Raw genomic sequence first — 22,097 nt, 5'->3', positions numbered from 1 at the left:
CCAGTAATTTCTTCTGAACATGCTGAATAATATTGTGCCCGCCAACTAACCCTACTCATGACTTCGAATGCAGACTTTTCAGGATAAGGCTCCTCGCTTTGCAAGGAAAGTGCATTCATTGATTCATTCATTTATTTATACTCTCAGCCGGCACACATGTGCCTATTGTACATGTGAATAAAACAGACCGGCGAATTTTGCTTACGTCTTGCCTTTAGTTGTGTAGTTCGCCTCGTCCCTAACGTGATGATAATCACTAAGTCAGTGACCACAGCTTCGCAATCATGATACCTCACTTAATGAAATCGAGACTAGAAATCTGTAAGTGCCACCTTTCCTTTCAAGAAACTTGCAAATCAACAAATCCTAATCCGAAAAGTGTACATTTAAGGCATCGGCAGTCTCAGCGTGGTGCCTCAAGTAAACTCAGCTAGCTGGGAAGGAAGCCACCAGAAGCTCGTGCTGATTTAAAACCACAGAGTTGGACACTCGAGCATTCTTTGCATGGAGCGAATTAGAGCAGATAAATATTTCTGTCCTTGATCTTTTAAAATCAAAAGAGCCCTTTGAAACAACGAGGTATTCTTCAGGTGTTCTTCTAAGCCCACTAAACTTGCAACTGGCATACTGTGCAAAGCAAATCATTTATTTATTTATTTACCAATTTGTTTATTTATATATTTATTTACATATTTATTTATATATTTATATATTTGTTTGTTTGTTTATTTATTACCACTGCCCCTGGACAGTGGTAAAAGTGATAACAAAAGAGCAAAAACGAAACAAAAAACGAAATTATGGCAAAATCCATAGCAATCCACATCTACAATCTACAAGAACAAAAAGAAAGCATCATTCCATTCAACCCTCCCAACATGACTCGGCAGTCCATTCTATACCCTATTGGTGTTAGAAAAAAGGCATTCTAAACAATTCAGTTTTTGTCGGAAATTCACGGACCCTAAAATCATGCTCAACACGATCGGATCTATAAAAAGGTTCCTGCGTACATTTCGCGATCAACCCGAACAGCATAATAATCAATAGCCTGGAAAAACTTCTGACACAACTTCGTACGGCGCGTGTTAGCAATTTCTAGTTGAGTGCTTCCTTCGTACGCGATGCACTGTACTGAGCCCCGCGTATGCCAGATACGAAACGAGCGGCGATGTTCTCCACCCGCTCCAGCTTTTTTTTATCTCTACGAGTAGGCGGCTCCCAAACCGTCCACGCGTATTCCAGAATCGACCCCACAAAAGTCTTGTACAATATGTTCCGACAAGACTGAGGAAAAGAGTTTGCATTTCGGCGAAGAAATCCCGGGGTTTTGCATACTTTAGCAGCGACATCATCGACTTGACGGCACCAATTCAAAATGGGAGTAAAATAAACGCCTAAACACTTAAATTCGAACACCTGTTCAAACATTACATTCCTAATAATATATGGTAGCATATCAAGGTTTTCTTTCTTGTAAATTTCATATGAACAGTTTTAAACAAATTCAAATTGATATTCCATTTGACGCACCAATCTGAGATTCTGTTCAAGTCTTCCGCAAACATCTCACCATCACGCTCACAAGTCACTACTCTATAGAGGACGCAGTCGTCCGCAAATAACCACAATTCAGACACTATTCCGTCACTAATTTCGTTCACGTACAGCAAGAACAATCGCGGCCCCAACACGGAGCCTTGCGGAACATCGGACACAACTTGCACATTCTGAGACTGAGTACCATTCACGACCACAAACTGCTGACGTAAACGTAGGTAATCATTTACCCATCAAATCACTTGAGAACTGATCGTCTAAAAGGTCATTTTCATTTGGAAACAGTGCGTCAGGGTGTCAAATGCCTTTTTGGATTCCGAAAACACACCGTCCACCCTAAGACGCTTGCACTTGTACAGTGCTCCCGCCAAGTCGTGCATAAGTTCAGTCACCTGCGTTATACAAGACAGGCTCCATCGAAAACCATGCTGACCAGGATTAAACAATAAATGCGCGTCCATGTGTGCTACTATACTAGCATACAAGATATCTTCAAGAGTCGTGCACGCAAGTGAAGCTAGTGATACTGGCCTTTAATTTGAGACGTTGTCACGAGGACCTCATTTTGGAATTGGCACTATGCTTGTGATTTTCCAGTTATCTGGAAGGCAGGATTTGTCGAGCGATTTTCTAGTTTATCTTCAAGTACGGTGCAACCGACTGAGCTCAAAATTTATAAAACCTGTTTGGCAGGTCATCAGGACACCCAGCCTCACCAATCTTCAGATTCTACAGCAGAGACTCTATACCACAAATGCTAATAACAACATCACCCATAACACTCATCACCGGCTGGAAATGCAAGGTACTCATATCATCATGTTTCTGTTGTAATGCACAGCTGAAAACAGAGCTAAAATACGTAATAAAGAACTCAGCTTTTCCTACGTCATCCTCAATAAAGCTGTTACCAGACACACGCTGTGGTATAGTAACAGTGCCTTTTCCATTTTTCTTTGCATGTTTCGAGAATTCCTTCGGATTATCCTTTAATGTCGGCTCAATTGAAATTCCAAATGAATGCTTTGCAGCTGCCACTACAACTTTAATTTTTCCAGTAGTTTCATGAAGCTTCAACCAATGATCACGTGTCGGCTTTCCTTTGTATTTACTGTAAGCTGGTTGCCTTTTGCCTGTTAGACTGCGTAACTCCCTAGAAACCAAGCTTTACTTTTACTTCTTTCTCGTTAATGTCCATACCAGAACAAAGCGCTGGCTCAGCTCAAACATCTCCTTAAATATAAGCCATAATTCAGTAACTCCAGTGTAGTCCAGTTTCTCCAGTGCATATGTTTCAAATACCCTCCGGAGCTCATTCAACGCTTTATTTATCTCGCTTACATTTGCTTTTTCGTAGTTATATACTCGTCTGTTTGCTGTTCCAATGCTTCTTGAACGTTCAACATGCATTTTACAGAACACAGCATTATGATCGCTTATTCCAGGTAGAACTTGGGTAGAACGGACGAATTCAGGTTTATTTGTGAATAACAAATCTAAGATATGGTACCCACGTGTCAGTTCCAGAAGAGTTTCACGTTACGCAAAAAATTCAACCAAGTTAATCAGTTCTTGACTGGACCAACCGGGACTGGACCAAAAGAGTGAGAGTAAGGTTGGGGATATCAATCAATATTAGGCAGATTGAAATCACCTCCAACTACCATGAAATCTGTTCGAACTGCGTCAACTGTCACTGCCAACTGCATAAGCACATTGACGAGTGAATCGGGCGAACGGTAGAATGAACACACAGTTAAAACTTTGTTATTTTTAAGCGTCAGTCTGCACCATACAGCCTCTTATTCATCGGCACCAGCATTTATCTCAGAAGAAGAAATTCTACAATCCACAAGAATAAATACGCCTTCGCCATGCAAGTCTCTGTCCTTTCTATAACACTTAAATTGGTCTGTGAATACTTCGCCATCAGCAATTTCATTTGCTAGCCAAGATTCAGTACCCAGTCCCGATGCAGTGCCGTTCCTGTTTCTGGACCCCAGCCCAACGGGCCAAGCCCTCAAAGCCAATCCTTTTCCCAAGGTTACGGATCAGTTTTGCCGACTTCCCTTACCTACATTGGTCTATAGACTAGAGACTGTTCACATTGGAGACGTGTTGCAGATGTGGGTACGGTCCGGCACAAAAATCACGCTCCCACACTCGGATTTTCGAGGGCCGACAGAAGCGCACCGGTCCGAGCAAAAGCCGCACTTTTCTACGCAGCCACCGTCCTTACCTCGGGGTGAACCCATTCCAGGGACTCGGTCTCCTTAGAGAGAAACGAAAACTCTTCCCGGAGCGCCCATCTGCGTTTCCGAGCTGGTTTGCGTTTCCGCACTGGGTACCGAAGGACCGATCTCCGTAGCCGGGTTCGGATCTGTTAACCCGATTGATCTTCAACAGTGTGGCAAATCACCCAGCTCTGACGAAAGTGCCCTGAACCATGAAACTTGCCATTAGTAAGCTCTTTCTGAAGCAAGACCACGAACTTAACCTGCCAGGTAAGGACATCAGTTGGCTTGATATGAGTCAGTGATCCTAAACTCAATATTAGCAAACAAGACGCATTACCAATTCCAAACTCAGGTTATAGTCTTGATCTGCCCGATTTTGTGGACAACAACAGATCGAACGAGGCCTAGAGTGACTAGTGCTGCTGCCCAGGAGTCCGTAATGTCAAGAAGGGCGCGAGCCATTTGCATAAGTGACAATCTTAAAGCACATTTGGGCTGTCGCTTCAAACAATTCCATGCATTTTATTGAGTCATGTCGGTTTTTTTAGTTGTAGTGTGCGCCTGCGCTGTAGACAGTATTTAGTTACAAAGAAACTACGTAGAATGAGCTATATAAAATATAATGACAATGACTTTGGCATAAGATGTTTTCGCAAACCATCTCACAATTTCTTATTTACAAAGTATCAAATTTTGTTAAACGTAGCAGCTATCAGATGATTGTGTACAAGCATATGTTCTTATGCTTATACTATTTGCCCTATGTAAATGAAAACCTCGGATTTTATCTGCCGAAACTACAACGTGATCATGAGGGAGGCTCTAGTGGCCGTCTCCTGATTATGTTGAAAATGTGAGGTTCTTTAATGTGCGCTCAACGCACTTTATGTTTTTTTTTCTTTTTGCCACCATCGAAATGTGGGCATTGTGGCCGGCATATTATCCTGCGCCATGCAGCTTTGCAATGCAATGTCAAATCCACTACGCCACGAAGGTCCTTACGTTGCTAGCAGAAGCGTATTTTCGAAGACATTTAGTTCATTCGCCCTTTTAGTGCTGCTTTCTGAGATTCCATTTCAGCCCTGTTACATCAGTTGCTTCAATACTAGTAATTATTCACGATCAAACATTGTATTTCACTTTCTTTTTTTACTGTGATGGCACTTTTGCGAGTGACCTATTAATATGACAGGTTATTCTACCATAGTATTGCATGTTCCCTCCGGAGTAATAAGTACTTAAGGAAACCACTAATTCTGATAAACTTTATTCCGTACCCCATATATTCTCAACGCTGGAGCATTCTTACCTTCATCAATGTAGTGTAAACTGCGTTACCCTATGCGTTATCTTACTGAATAGGTGAAAAGAAATTGATGGCTTTTCTTTACCCTTTCAGGTGCCCTGAAAGCTCTCACTCACTCAACACATTCCAATGGTCATCTGTCCGCAGACTGGGTGTATCAAAGTACCATTAGAAAGTCGAATAAACAACGCTTGGGAGATGTATGACATGCTGTTGCTTAAATTCAGAGGACATTACTAATAACTAAAGGATGAATGGATCTATAACAAAATCTGCGCAAAGTATACTTTTCTTTTTACAAGTATAAATTTACTTCACTCGACTTTTTTTTCGCCTTAACATCACACTATAATGTGGAATTGAAGACAAACCATTGCTGTAAGAGAACACTGCAGTAAGGTCAGAACAAGGCACAATGCATGAAGTACACTTATTGTGTAATACAGTTCGGTCGCTTCTGACATGTCTTCAGATACGCACCTTGAATTACTCTATGGAATATTCTCGGTCAGCGCACTCACGTATACAATATCACTAATCACAAACAGCCATGGCCTTGGCCTGACAACACCAAACAACTCATTACCTTTTCTGATTGCAGAAGAAATTTGGTATGTGTAAAACAGGCGATCATTAGAATTAGTACAGAGTATGGAATCAGCATATGATCTTCAGCAATATATAACCTCTGCAATGCGATCGATGCAGTTCAGAATCTCACAGTAAGATTCATCCAATCGGACCATTCATTATGAGGATTGGTGCTAAAGAATGTCAAGCTGAGTTTCGGTCTATACATTTGCAGCGTTGGTCGCCTAACTGTGCACCTTGCATAAGTCCTACCGTTCTATTGCTAGAATGTTCTTTGCTGCGTTCGATAAAGTCTCAATGTCTTTCCATAGAAGTTTCGTTGCAGTGAATTGGTGGGCCGATTTGAGGAGAGGAAGAGCACGTTTGGTGCTTCACCTTTAGAATAATGTGTAGCATTTTGTTGCGGTAGTGATAACATAGTGATGTGGCGGTTTCAATTAGGGGGACTCTAAATTAGGAAAAAACCAAAATAAATATATAAGTAGGTACATATGTTTTTGCGTTTCGTCGAAAAACTATTACTTCAGAATGGCACAAGAAACCTATTTGCACTTGGTTAATATGCATTTGCACGATTACCAACCGCACCCTGAACTGAAACACAAAGCTATGATACCAGCCAAATATTATTAAAAATAAATGGGTGCCGATTCCGCCGCGAATATGAAGACACCAAAGTCGACGCGCATTTTGTTGAAACAGCTTCGTAGAACGTACAAAGGCCCACAGACACAATCAATGATATTTCTCCGCGAGTAGTCACGATCAGACATCGACGAATCCTTCTTTTCGCTCTCTAACAATCAAAAAAGGCAACAACATCCGTGCAATGGCAGTGTCGCTAGTCAGTTTTCACTGAACTTTTCTTTTCGTACTAAGAAGCTGCGTTCTTTTTCATTTTGAGTAGAATTTGCCAAGATTGCAACGCGCACGCAAATTTTACCGCATGTTTAACGCATGTTTTAGTAAGAAAATTGCCGTTAGAATGGTGCAAATACTGTAATTATTTCCCGCACTATTCGAAAACGAATATTAGCGCTATTCGAAAATATTATGTTGATGAGCGGGTACGAAAAATCCCCAGGGAGAATATTGATTATTCTTTTAAAAAGAACGAAAAAAGCTCCACTTTTCTGCGCAGCACGTTTATCTCGTCTGTTCCCGTGAATGCAACCGTTCAACAATTTATGGCATATGTGTATTGTTTTCTCCCTATTTCAAACGCTATGAGCGGCCTGGCGATTTATGTGCTGGTGCTATAGGCCGGATGCGTTTTCATGCGTTCTGCTATGAAAACTGTGATAATAAACTATATTTTTTACTCAGAATTGGTTGGAGATCTGTTCGCATGTAATGTCCGGAGATCGTGGACATGCATGGAGTTATATTTGCCGGTCAACATTCGAAACCATTCTGCACGTCTTTAATATGGAAACCTTCATCTTATGTATCACCGCAACTGGGCCACTTAAACAAAATGAAGTTACATGCAGAGTACATGAAGAGCGCTTTAGTGATCCCTTAGTAGAACTACAAAACTTCGTCCGCTTGATTTGTAAACTGTTGCGCGTTTGTGGTAGTAAACCTTCTGATTGTTCTTCAAGAAGCATAGTGACACAATTCAGTGCCTTCGATTAATGACTGATTTAGAAACATGGTGTAGCTCGAGCCAATTAGTAAGAGACACGTTGCCCTTTTAAGACGCCATATATAATAATAAATAACCCCAGAAAAAATTCGTATTTTCTATCTAAATGTGGAAATCATGTCGAAAATACGCTTAATCAACGAAAACAAGAAAAATATTTGGCGGTATCTTCTTCAGCAATAACAGTGAAACAGCAGGCGGAACACTGGTTGGAGACTTTCACCCAAACCACATGTCGCTACGTTTGGAACTTCTGACACTTCAAAGCCGCAGACCTTACATATTTATTTGTTTATTTGTTTATTATTTAGGTAATTTATATATCTATTTAAAGTCCGGAAAGAGCACTGGGTAAGTGTGGCTTCGCAAAATATAACAGAATTTAGGCAAAATACAAATATGTAAATAACATATGAGAAGAACATTGTAGCCTTTAAATAAATCATAATATAAAGAGAACATTGGTATTAAACGGCCGGTATCGCCTGCATAGTATGTTGAAATGAAAGCGAGTCGCGTCGCAAACTTGATCCTGCATGTCCTGCGTTCCTTTTATAAGCCACGAAGTGACATTCATTGCCGGTCATTGAATGCTGGATGGAGGGATTTAGGCAGAATGGTTGTGCTCAATATTAAACCTCAGTAGAAAAACCTTTTTTCTGATATGTTGTCTACATCAAAAGATGGTCAAAAATGGGTTTATATAGTTTGGAACTTCAAGCTAATTGCAGTTTTCTTCTACGCATGAAAAAGTGGTTTTTCTTATTGTTTTGATCAGAACACGTGTAACTAAACGACGATAATGAATAGCTATAAGTAAAATGCAAAGTCCATATTTGTTGAAAAATTTCTTTAAATCACGAAAACAATGATAAAACAAAAAGTGAGAATTACTGTTACAGTTAATAAGCCTAGACCCTATATTTGGACACGAGTTGCTAAATGAAAGTTCTACGCTAACCGCGTGGTGGCAGCAATATTCGCCATTTGTTCGTCGAGACAGTTCTACAAGATGAAATCAGCATTGGTTCGGGTAACGCTTGCCCCCTACGCCACTATCTGGTGGTAAGTGGTGCCCTGTTTTAAATGCGTTGCTTACACTTTCATTTATTCGTCTCGTGTTCATTAAATACAAAGAATATTCGACTTTGAATGTGCCTTGCCTGCGTTTCCACGAAGTGAACGGTGCCTATTGTGCGACGTTAATGAGCTTTGGTGGTTTTCACTGGTTGTTCGCGCATGTGGATGCTGATAATGATGGGTGTAACAGCAGAACCATATCATTAGAGCTTATTAAAACACTCCAATACGTGTCAGCAATGAAAACAGTCTGCTGCCACGGTTTGTGTTTTCAATATTAGTCATGTTTGTGGTGTGCGCCTAATGAAATCAATTCGAACGTTATTTCAGTTCGGCTTGAAGCATAAATAGCAGTTTGAGAGGAAAAAACAGTAAATGAGCACTTGGCTACTTTCTCGAGCCCTCAACAAAGCACTGCCTGTTGCGACAAGAATAAATAACAAAATCCAAGCAATAATAGGCTTGAAAGAATCCGTACACGTTTTGTATCGAGGAGCTCGATCTTACCGATTACGTGATTATGCAAAAGTAGGATAAATTGCGATTCGGCAAAGCGAAGCCAGCATAAAGAAGAAGAGATGATAGAAGAAACAAAACGAGAACGGGAAACATATTATTTGTTATACACTTGTCCAGCTTTGCATTGCATTCAGTGATGCATTTAGAGGTGAGAATGGGCGCCATATGCCAGTAATAAGAAGAAAGTAGAGCAGATACCTCACAACTAAATCTGGGAGTGCTGGCAAAGTGGTGTTCAACAGGGCAATATGGAGTTCAATAATACTGAATTAAGCCTAAATGTATACCATCACAGAGAAGCCGCAGTTAGCGTTAACCTTGAAAAAAAATTAAATTCATGCTACTCTCGTCTCTACCCCGATTTTAAGTTTGCGGGCGTAATTTCATATCGTTAACGTATATTAAGAGGCGAGGCTTCATCAGACGGGCTTTAGGAATTCGCGGGGTTTCCTTTTAAACATCTATACAACATTTGTATGTTTTATGCAGTGGCATTAGCCAAACCGAAATGAAATACTTTTCGGCTAATCGTAATTTTAAAAGACAAAATACGTTTATGCGACAAATTTTTATAATTTAGAGAGAGTGACGCAGATTTCGCTAATATAAGTGCGGCACGTAACAGTGGCATTGAAATCTAGAGCATGAAATAGACGCCTAGGAGCAGCGCTCTCAAACTCAGAAGTGTCATCTGCGTGTACAATGAGTCTGTGCATTTCTTATGTACAATGGTTCATGCAACTGAATAGGTTCTATTCTTAGTTTAGTTGGGAGCGAATTCTCATGGGATGGTTGCCAGTGAGAGACATTTGAGTAGCCCTGATATAAATACCAGCAGATAATTTTGCGCTGTTTCACCCCATGGCTTACAGTAAGCCGTTCGATATTCTGAGAAGCCTCCTGATGCAATCCTCCTGATCTACCTTTACCACTGTGCCCTAGTGCCCACATAGAGTGTTGAGCGTTCTGCAGTTCGTCACCGATAACGAATGTAATCAACGCTTGGTCTCGGCCCCTCGTTGCTTTGTTGAGACCATGAGCAGCGGTGCTATCCGTCAGGGCAGTGCAAGGGGTGTGGGGTGTATGCGGGGAAATATGGGCATAAAACATAGGTACCATTGTGGTTCCCACCGAGATGATTGCGAAGTGGTAAATCTTTCATCTCTAAGCCATTTAAAGTGCGCATATTGGTGGCGCCTAGGAAGGTCCCGGCGTGTTGTTGTCCAATGAGCACGTTTTTAGGGTACTCGATAACGATGTACGCAAAGGGAATATGCGACGTCTGACCCCATATGGCTTTTGGTCTGCCTGCTTCGCTTCTGATTCTTCTGGGCACGCTTGCGCAGACTCACCATTTCGGCAACTTATTGCGCAAATCATGCAGAATTCACGTCAATTCCTTGAGATCCCTTAAAAACCATTCTTCCAGACTACCTTGATCGGCTGATAAACATGCTGCTGTAATTGAGTCATGATAGTTGCGTTTACGTTTCTTTCAGTGTGGTTGAGGGAGAAAGGGGCTGGGCAGCTGCCGCGATCCCCTTTAGCACGTCGCTATTGGAGGGTCTTGTGCGCATGATCGGTGTGCACGATACGGAGGCAACGGTTAACTTCCGAAATTGTAGATGATATCTGATGCACACTCTATGTGGCCTCATTAGTATGCCACTCTGAAGTGACATCCACTGTTCATGGTGCAGAAAATGCCACTTGTTCTTCCCTAACCACCTAGTTCTCTTTTTGGTCAATATTCCATGACCGAGGTCATATCTCATGCAGGGATAAACCTTGTACATTGAGTGGAAGTCTAGCAGCAACGGCTGTGGCTTTAGGTATGGCGCTACGCTCCGTAAGATGTTGAGCGGGTGTTTTGCTTTTTGTAGGTGCAGCTCCTACGATGGTGGTAGTTGCGAATGAGTTTGGTGACTGGCTTAGAGAATGGCAATTCCATGAGTACCTGTGTGCTAGCTCAGAGAGGAAGTACGAGCGCCGCATTGGTCGTCTTACGGATGAGTGCAGCAAGTCAAGTGATGTATGGGTTGCGCAGACGTTGTATAGGAAAGGTGATTGATTCTTCAGTGAGGAAGTCTGCGCAACTGGCATGCGAGGCGATCGTGTGGATATAATCCCACAGGAAGCACCTTGTGGAGTTGCCCGCCAAGACGTGCACTCGCCAAGAATGAAATAAAAATAAAGAACCGACGCTTCGGGCCCCGTACCGGTCTCTTGATGGTGAGCTTCCCGGGATATACACACTAACACTCCGCCACCTCACCCATACATAGCCGCGCGCTCATGCTTACATCTTCATTGTGATGAAGGGACATTCTTGTCGACTGTACGTTTTTGGCACCATTAGGTTTCCTCGCCAGACGAGTTTTCGTCGAACACTTGACTTTGTGGAGATATCATCATTTAATTTACGATTAGGCGGATAGCAGTTCCGTAAACATATCTTCTGGTAATGCAAGCGTATGTCTGGCTGTTCTAGGTTGTGAACATTTGCCAGCACAGGATGATCGCCGCCATCGCCTCAACGTAGTCAGCACAACAGAGCTCCATATTTCGGCCATAGTTACAGTAGCTGATATAATGTACGTTCAGTAGCTTTCGCAAATAATGTTAAAAAAAACACATACACATACTGCTGTCCTTTCGAAATAAATGTTAAACCCACCATATATGCTGTTCAGACTATATGTGAACAATAGCTGTATATCTGTAAGAATGCTTTCCCCTTATTCTACTCGCCAGAAGGCGTGGCAACTATCGAAGAAGTGTTGACAAATGCGATGACTGAGTGCCTTAGGCGCACATTTAAGGTTGCGCTAGCGATGTAACTTTCCGCCAACTGACATGGCTTTGACACCGTCTTACCTTTAAAAAGAAGGTTAACCGAGAACGCAATTTTTCTTATTTATAATATCAGAAGCCAGGAAGCAAAGAAAACAAGAAAAACCGGGTAATATACTTGTACTTCCTAAGTGAATAAAAAGAAATGATAAATGATGGCAATGAAAGTGGGTAACAAAACAATTTGCCGCATCTGGGGAATGATCCCACGTGTTCACCCTAGTTGCGCGATGCTCTTCGAACATTGCGACAAGGGGAACCTCAGTGTGGTCTTTGGCAACCATTAGTGCAACAATCCTCGCCGAAAGAAGCTACACTGAAGACCACAGACATATCTGTCTCTCTTAATTCTCTCGTATTTGTTCTATATTTCACGTATCTGTCTTCACTAAAACATTGTTTTCCCCATAGCTATGCATGCCATCAAATCCGCACTATGAAATAGACTGTAATATTTCCTCGTAGACAATGTTTTAAGGTCTTTCCCGCAATATCCCGATATTGTGCGAGTCTCGTGGCTTAGTTACCACGCATACGACAGCTCCCACTCCTATCTGTAGGAGAAGAGATGCCTCAGTCAGCACAAGTGTGTCAAAAGGTAACAGCCAGCTCCCTAGTTTGCAATAGGACCATGATAATAATGAGTGCGTTGCGCGCGGCCTTACTGAAAAGGAAACGAAGAAAACAAAGCACACATAGCGCGGGTATTTCGTGGGCCACTTTCGGGCAGGAACATTTCGTTCCTCGCCTACTTTCACACAATTCTCTAATTGCTCGCCCCGTGTCACTAAAACATGAGTGATACACAGTCTGCTGAACTGTTATACGTGTTGGCATGATAATTCTCTGTACATTCTAGTAAAATGGTCCCATTCGCTGTGGTGTTAACGAATATATCTTAAGGAGATGTACTGCTGCGATCGACGGGTGCATTTCGTATCAAATAGTTTTGTGCCGATATTCCCTCGCGTCGCAGAAGAGCAAATTAAGCCATGTTAAATACCGTAGTGCGATATTTACAAAACGTTCTCCCACTCATATTAATGATAGGATAGGACAAGTCATTCCTTCCGGATGTAATACACATAAAACCAAAAGCGGAGCTAACTTGGGATATGGATATAAAAATTGCCTACGGATAAGAAAATTATGTATCCGGTTTCCTGTTTATCAGTAGATTCTTGCCATGTATTCATTGTTTTGTTATTTCAACAAACCAAGAACACCATAAAAACGATGACAGTAAAGGCATTCACCCGTGCAAAATGTATTTGAAAGCAGCTACGTGGCAGTTTCCTCCACGTGCACTTTTATTTCTGGCCACAGGAGAGATATAAAAGACAGAGGGTCGGGAATCGTGCACCTTGCATCAGTAGCTCGATCCAGTACCTGGCCTCCACCTGGTATTTCTTCCCATCAGGTACGTTCATATTTGTCCGAGCAATCAACGAATTTTCTCCTTTATCGCTCTATTATTTGCTACTGCGCGTCCATTCTAAAAGCCATCACTGTGTTATCTTCTCATTTATCAGCGCTCTGTAACTCTTTGCTTGCATTAGAGCCACATGTTGAGATGGCTCGAAATCCAGCATGTTAGAACTTAAAATAGAAATTCTAAGTTTCTGTGCTATTGTAGGTTTTCTAATTATGATATGTGAAATACGTTGACCGATACGCTTATACCAAAATGTGCCAAAAAGTCATGTTGCGATGCTTAACCTTAGACATAACTGCTCAAATCACAAAGCCTTAGGTTCTGAAAGTGTTGCTTTCTCATAGGTGCTCATGAAGAGGAACAGGTTGACAATATCATACGTATTTTAGGTATACTTGAAGTCATTCATAATCCAAGGCACTTGAATTCCACTTTTGGACATCTCTACGCTCTCTTTTGTAAGCCACCGAAGATGTACTTTTCTCTTTGTCTTCACAGACAACAAAGTTAGACTCGTTGCTGAGATGAAGTTCACCGCTGCCATCTTGCTCGTCGCACTCCTTACAGGTGAGCAAGTCTTGTCGCGTCAACAGATATGATATTAGGAAATAATCAGAATATACCCGAAATTCACTACTCGACACGTAACAGAATACCCGTTGTATAGCTGCATCTTAGTGCTTTATGTAATACATTGCATGCACCGACATTGTGACGTTGAGCTTCCGTGAAAATTAGCACGAATGGATCATTCCTTGTTTCATGTTATTGAGAGCAATCTTTCTATATACTCATCCTATTCACCAGTAGAAGAATATTCTAGATTGGGAAAGAAACGTTTGTTTTGGGTTTCATGTTCTGTTGTTGATGTTTTGATTGTCCTTGTGTTTGCAGCGTTCATGTGGACGATCACTGCAGCCGACGAGAGAAATGACGAGGCACGCACGGGAGATAGTAAGTCAAACTGTAGATAGTTCTAGCTTGTTCAGTAGTCCGCTAAATACTGGAAGATCGAGCGGCATGGTGAGCGAGTGGTGATGCAAACATGAAGTGCCTCCACGGTGCAGCCAACAGGAGGCGCTGTGCTAAACGAGAAAAACACGGAGTAATAAATGCAAGGAACTATTTTGTTATTTTTCGCTGCCCGAACTTTGAACCACGAGTGAAGTATAATACACCCTATAGCGCCTGTAAATAGCTCTGACTTTGTTCGGTTTAATTCTGTGCTACCAGTGGCTGCACCTTGCAGGCCACACACGTGGCTGCCCCTCATCACCGGCTATTGCACCCGACCTGCCGGTGTTTACCGGAATATAAAACGCGGTAACTATGAATATTTTGTGTCAGATTTATTCAATGCGCCTTGCCAGCACTTTTTTCTACAATTAATTCCGGTATATACGCTCTGCGAACTATAAGTTCAATCTAATGTATATTTAATACCGTTTAGTGCACGTTGGCAGCCGAAGTGCGAACACCTTCTCATGACTGCAACAGTTCTTACGCGCGTGGATCATTGCGATAATGACATCTAAACACCTATGCTGTGGTTTTGACATAAGGCCTCTTTGCATATATTGTGTCTAAAGACTTTCAAATGTGAGAAATATGCATACCGCATTCTTGTTAAATCTCATTAGGGATGTTACCTTGAGCAAATACCAATTTGATACACTCTAAAACAAAGAATCTGTAGTCGCCGAGTTATTCAAATGAATAATTTGCTCTCTTAAACGCCAAAATCTTTATTGATAAATCCCAATACAAACTGAATAACAATTTAAAAAGCATACTGACAAAAACAGAAAATCAGATTGCAATGATGCCCATGAAATTTCGAACACATGTTGTAATAAAAAATAAGTATATTCTCTAAAGTTTCATCACTATTACAGTGCAGAAATATCCTTTAATTTCAATAAGCACCTTGTTTTCAAAAATAAAGTATACAGAGGAAAGTTAAAAATAGAACAAGCATCTGGAAACCCCCCCCAAAAAATTGACACTATGATCAAAGATACGCCACATTATTGGGCAGCAAACGCATTTCTGGCACAACATGAGTGTACTAATATGGCACAGATTACCAGATGAGCTCCTAAGCATGGGGATGGTAATGTAGATAAATTTTCCGGAAGCTTGTTTCGTGTGCCATATTCTAAAACAGCAGCTCATTTCTCAGCGTCCTATACAGCCTATGAATGTTCCTGACTGTGTACACACAACAAGCACGCTAACCACGCTTGGAATGGGTTCGGAAACATGGGCTGGTGAACAAATCATTTTAAGCGTCCTCTCGCCTCATTTCTTATTGAATATACTATGGTTCTGGCTGCGTTTGCGATTGTCGAAGCACTTACGGATAGCGGCAAGTGATGCAATCGCACGCAGTTATCGCGACGACTGGCTTTTGTGATTGGCATCGAGGGACAAAGCGCACTTGCCTAGTTCATTGTCAATGGCGTCAGCTAAGCGCTGCGACGACTTCCTGGCGATAGCATGTTATGTACGCAGAATTTGCGCCTAAGATAGAATTCACTGACCATAAAAGATTTGTCATTATATCCAAGGAAGGACGAACAATTGTCCTGTTTTCGCGTCGATGCGATATGGCTGACACACGGTCTTCTTTGGATGGCCTTCGTTTCTGCTCGCTGGACGGGTCCTTATTCTCTAGTGCTGTGCTACACCGCGATGTTGAGCGGGACAGCGGTGGTGCAACTCCGAGTGAAAAAAGTAAAGCGCTCATTCCGCGTTCTTTTCAACTGTGGCTACCTGTTCTCTTAGAAGCAAGACGTTGTATTTTTTGCAAGCGTGCGTGAGTGATACACAGCCATTTTCCGGGCCGGCCTCCTGCAGTCGAAGCATAAGATTACGCCACGTTTTGTTCCTTACTGCCGCAAAAGCAGAAGGAGCATTCTACTCTCGCTCAGAAAGGCAAGGTGAAACGCACATTTCACTCTCTCTTGGTGACGGAGTGAACAATGCATTTCGCTCCACTCGACATGTTGTGAGAGTAGAACAAGGCTTTGAAGTCTAAATAGGCCGCTTCCCTCCGGCGATTCCGTCTCTACTTTTTAGAGCGTACGCAGGTGAGAATATCCGATGGCAAAGTGACGCATTGTGTCCGATACTACGCCATGTAGAGACGAATCCAATGTGAAAAGAGTAAACTGAACATGTTCTTTTAGCAGGATTTTTAACGCAGTCTTTCTTCTTCCGTGCAGTTTTCATTATATGTATTTATTGACATTCTCGTGAGAGCTTGTTTACAGCCGCAAAGCCCTTTAGCTGGGAAGAAGGGAGGCTGTAGTCACTTAGCCTGGACGTTATATACTCCAGTCGAGTGGTCCGCTTACGAGCTGAACATACCTCTACCTGAACAATGTAGAACCTACGGCGTTCGGTTACATCTGTGACATGGACTGTGTGGAAGTGACTGAGTATCTGTGTGTTCATCCCGATACCCCAGAAATACGCACCACGGTAGTGGAGGGCTGACTGGTTCGCATCTCGAGAAAGTTGTCGACGTGGACAACGCAAAAGTGTCAGGTGCGAAGCGGTGTTCTCGTTATTCTAAATGAACTGATGGCTCGACCAATTCATGTATGCCCAAATTTACGACTAACCTATAAGGTGTGTCGCGATATACCAACTTTCTGATAAGCAAGCATTAAACGTTACACTGTGACTAAATTTCATTACCATCAATTGTTAATTGAAGTGTAATAATCGATGTTATTGCGAATTTTATCATCTCTTTGCTGCAGTTTATGGCTCTGGATGCCCAGACCCGAGTGCCTGCACCAAAAGCTGCAAAGCCAAGGGTTTGAACTTAGGCGTATGCCTCGAGCCTCTACTTAAAATCTGTTTGTGTTCGTGAATTTATTGAAGTCGACGACTGACTGGCAATAAAGCTCGCTTACTATGCGCTTGTCAAATTTGTCCTACTACTTTACCAGACTGAATCAATTGCATATGTAAAACTGGTCACGGTATTGTAGTGCATTCTAAACTTATCTGTGCTGACGCAGCGAATGATATGGTGAATCAAATGTGCCAGTGCACCCATGGCACTCTCACCCTGACGAATACAGTTCCCTGTTCTAAACCTCATGAAAAACATGTCGACTAGACTGTGAACTACAATGTGCTTATGGTAAAATATTATAGTTAGTTCCAGCATGACCGTCAATTCATGGAAGCAATAGGGACGTAGAGATGTTGGACCTGTCAATTCAACCACGAGCTAGGCAACTTCATTGCATATGCAGTGTCAGGCATTAATAGCCTGGTGAAGCGAATAATAACCAAAGTACGGAAGGATGATAAGAAGGAAACTGCTTATGTTTGTCAGAAATCATCACGGGTATATAGACACCGTAATATTGTAGCTAAACCTTACCAGGCCAAGGCAGTGGCCGTGGAACAGCTCAAACCAGTGGCACACATTGCCCAGGAAAACTTCCCCAAACCTGATTTGGAAATTCTTTAGCTGCGTTGTCTTTGATCACTGGTGAACAATCTTCGTTTTCAAGCTGTCGAAGTCATACCCTACCCCCTCCCTGCGATCCAGAATGTAAGCTTTGGGTGGAATAGCCAGAACAACGTTTTCAAGAACACCCACCTACATGCGTGGTGCTGAAGAAAATATAGTTTAATAATAGTACAATCTTCTAACACCATGGTAATCATATATAAACGCCTTTGGCTTCATTCTATGCCTTTGCGCTAACAAGGCTTCAATCAGAAACAACAAAGGTAGGTATTTTTTCTTCGAAAGCGCTGATTTCCTACACACCAAAGAATTTGAACGTCCCTTATAGCGTATTTCATCAGACATCCATGACAATGCATTTCGAAAGTTCGGTATCATTATTTCTATCCCAAAGGAAATTATTGAAGATTACAGAAAAGCTACTTTTCAAGTCGTATAAGGAAACTAGCGTTATTTATGGGCATGCTGTTTAACGCTTTCAGTTCTCTTTCTATTCAGCCAAATTGGGGCATGTTCCGTACAAAAGTAGATCGGCAAATGACTTCACATATTCCAAGTGACAGAATCACTTATCCGCATGCAATATGGCACACCGCACATAATGAAACATCAAACGTAATGAAACAGCTTCATGGTTCAGCTGAGCTCTTATCTAATATTTCACGTTGTGTAGCTTATCAATCTGTGATATATACTTAACTTCCCAGCATGAAAGGCGCTAACAAAATTTTATCTAACAGTCTGCCCACTATGGTTAAACACTTTAGAGTTCGTGTCCCAAATTGTACAATCTCACCGCTTTATGTCCCTTAGTGTCTCGTCCCGTCATCCCAATCATCTGTCCGCTTTGCAAGTGCTTTGAATATTTTTGGCATTTTTCTGTAACGTGAAGTGCTTCGACACTTTTCACATGTCTTCATTCGCTCATAGCCATGCCTTTTTATTTGAACCATATGTAAAGTACCTCATCATATAATCATTAAAAGATAACTGCTCTTAAGGGTATGATCCAAGTATGTGATCTCTTTAGAAAATCTGTGTTCTATTACCCGCATATATCTATTGAAAATTATCCATGAATTTCAGTACCACGTCCATTTGCGGTAAAACCAAATGCTACAATCGTATTTCCACACCAGAAATTCGAAGACAAATGGGGTTGGGAACGCATTCTCAGTTCAACACTTAGGGCAATACTACTGACTTTGTATGACTCATTCCTCGACGAGCCAATAAGCACACGCTGACAATGATATCGTCCAAAACTATTGTCCGAGAATACATCCCTTGGTCAGTCATGATCAGCCTACGTTTCCAATGCAATGTAGTACCTGGTAGCACAACATCCAGGAGCCATTGTGCTTTGCTTCATTGACAAGGATACATGATAAGAAGCGCTTTTACCTCAATATCAGTTTTGAGTTTGTGTTTTGAGAATTATGATAAGGAAAAATACAGACGGCCGATAAGTGAACTTGTCTTCTTTTTTAGGGTGCCGATTTTGCAATGCTCCTCGTGAACATGTTTTGAAAGAATTATACAATCCCTAATTGCAAACTGGCATGGAGCTCGCTTATGCCTTAAAGGCGCGCACTTTCCCATAAAAACCTTATTTCCCCAGAATTCAGAGGAGAGGTATGGAGGTGACAGGACGTAACAGATTTTACCAACCATCCAATTTTACTGCTTGCATATCAATATAAGGCGAAAGGCTAATGGGGGACAACAAATAAATCTGCAATGCATGTTGCTCGCACAACTGCGAAGAGGACACATGGCATGACTGCTATGACACTTGTTTTACCATGATAAATAAGCCGTCGTGCTATCTGATAATCCTCTGGAGGGGTAGCCATCTCACAGGTTCCGTGTCACACATATAAGGAAATCCTCACAAATCTCGCCAGCCTTATGGACCTTATATATTGCCACAGTCGCACAGTGTTCAATGAAAATAATGCAAGTGTGCTGTCGACTGGGAGATGACTACCAGATGACCTCAGCATCAAGTTAACATAATTACAGATCCAGTCATTTATACATTGGTCTGTTTGCTGAGGTAGTTACAACTCCACGATAATGGCATTTGATATCCATCGACCCCTCTGTGCTCTACGTACTTTTTTTTTTACACTTTTTGGCAGGGGTTCATGCATGCCTCTTCATTATTCATGCCCTTCACAGTAAAGCAAGCTTCTCCTATGCCGAGAAAGAATTGTAGGAACAGCCGACTTGAGGCTACTTTTCTAAGCACTGAACAAACCTGCTTCGTTTGGGTTTGCGTTCATTTGGTCGATGGGTTTTGGAGGCCCATACGGGTTCTTTGCTCACATTAAGACAAACAAGCTTGTGGGATGTGCTTCTGCGATTTGTACAGCGCACTGAAAGGGAATGTGTGGGCCTCATTTTCGGAAGGAATTACACTGACGCCGCCATTCACCGCGCCTGTGACTTTTACTGAATCAGGCAAGGCACCAGTGTTGATGCTTCTTCTCTTGCCCAAAACAGCAGGTTTGGGTTAAGTGTTGTTGTAGGAAGACAAGTTTCTATCGTTTGAGTGGGTGCCTTTCTCTTACGACATCAAGTTTTTTTCTGCAACTCTCCGCACTGGTGCTTCCTTAGCACCGGCATGAAGTTGGCATGAAGTCCTGCATCCGCAAACTCGTGAACAATGATCCTTTAGTTGCCACATGGCAAAGAATGGATTCGCTTTGATGCCCTTTATTTTCTGCTGGCCTACTTCTGCAGCCAGTAATTTCTTCTGAACATGCTGAATAATATTGTGCCCGCCAACTAACCCTACTCATGACTTCGAATGCAGACTTTTCAGGATAAGGCTCCTGGCTTTGCAAGGAAAGTGCATTCATTGATTCATTCATTTATTTATACTCTCAGCCGGCACACATGTGCCTATTCTACATGTGAATAAAACAGACCGGCGAATTTTGCTTACGTCTTGCCTTTAGTTGTGTAGTTCGCCTCGTCCCTAACGTGATGATAATCATTAAGTCAGTGACCACAGCTTCGCAATCATGATACCTCACTTAATGAAATCGAGACTAGAAATCTGTAAGTGCCACCTTTCCTTTCAAGAAACTTGCAAATCAACAAATCCTAATCCGAAAAGTGTACATTTAAGGCATCGGCAGTCTCAGCGTGGTGCCTCAAGTAAACTCAGTTGGCTGGGAAGGAAGCCACCAGAAGCTCGTGCTGACTTAAAATCACAGAGTTGGACACTCGAGCATTCTTTGCATGGAGCGAATTAGAGCAGATAAATATTTCTGTCCTTGATCTATTAAAACCAAAAGAGCCCTTTGAAACAACGAGGTATTCTTCAGGTGTTCTTCTAAGCCCACTAAACTTGCAACTGGCATACTGTGCAAAGCAAATCATTTATTTATTTATTTACCAATTTGTTTATTTATATATTTATTTACATATTTATTTATATATTTATTTACTTATTTATTTATTTGTGTATTTATTAACACTGCCCCTGGTCCGTGGTAAAAGTGATAACAAAAGAGGCAAAATCCATAGCAATCCACATCTCCAATCTACAAGAACAAAAAGAAAGCATCATTCGATTCAACCCTCCCAACATCACTCGGCAGTCCATCCGATACCCTATTGGTGTTGGGAAAAAAGGCATTCTAAACAATTCAGTTTTTGTCGGAAATTCACGGACCTTAAAATCATGCTCAACACGATCGGATCTATAAAAAGGTTCTTGCACACTTTTCGCGATCAACCCGAACAGCTTAATAATAAATAGCCTGGAAAAACTTCCGACTCAACTTCTTACGGCGCATGTAAGCAATTTCTAGTTGAGTGCTTCCTTCGTACGCGATGCACTGTACTGAGCCCCGCGTATGCCAGATACGAAACGACCGGCGATGTTATCCACCCGCTCCAGCTTTTTTTTATCTTTACGAGTAGGCGGGTCCCAAACCGTCGACGCGTATTCCAGAATCGACCCCACAAAAGTCTTGTACAACAGGTCCCGACAAGACTGCGGAAAAGAGTTTGCATTTCGGCTAAGAAATCCCGGGGTTTTGCATACTTTAGCAGTGACATCATCGACTTGACGGCACCAATTCAAAGCGGGAGTAAAATAAACGCCTAAACACCTAAATTCGAACACATGTTAAACATTAAATTCCTAATAATATATGGTAGCATATCAAGGTTTTCTTTCTTGTAAATTTCATATGAACAGTTTTAAACAAATTCAAATTGATATTCCATTTGACGCACCACTCTGAGATTCTGTTCAAGTCTTCCGCAAACATCTCACCATCACGCTCACAAGTCGCTACTCTATAGAGGACGCAGTCGTCCCCAAATAACCACATTTCAGACAATATTCC

The 22,097-nt window shown here is 41.9% G+C and overlaps 1 protein-coding gene across 1 annotated transcript in view; it reads left to right on the top strand.

Annotated features, from left to right (window-relative positions):
- Positions 1–17,179, top strand: part of LOC135898420 (uncharacterized) — a 42,919-nt gene extending 25,740 nt beyond the window's left edge. Inside the window, exons 7-10 of the mRNA XM_070527451.1 lie at positions 13,121–13,214; positions 13,728–13,796; positions 14,124–14,183; positions 17,000–17,179. Of these exons, the coding sequence (XP_070383552.1) occupies positions 13,121–13,214; positions 13,728–13,796; positions 14,124–14,183; positions 17,000–17,112 (336 nt within the window). The 3' untranslated portion in view covers positions 17,113–17,179. The remainder of the gene's footprint in view (positions 1–13,120; positions 13,215–13,727; positions 13,797–14,123; positions 14,184–16,999) is intronic.
- Positions 17,180–22,097: the final 4,918 nt, after the last annotated feature.

Source organism: Dermacentor albipictus, chromosome 10 (assembly GCF_038994185.2).
Source record: "Dermacentor albipictus isolate Rhodes 1998 colony chromosome 10, USDA_Dalb.pri_finalv2, whole genome shotgun sequence".
Lineage (NCBI taxonomy): Eukaryota > Metazoa > Arthropoda > Arachnida > Ixodida > Ixodidae > Dermacentor > Dermacentor albipictus.
The sequence above is the reverse complement of the archived record's forward strand: the minus strand, read 5'-3'. Positions and strand labels throughout refer to the sequence as shown.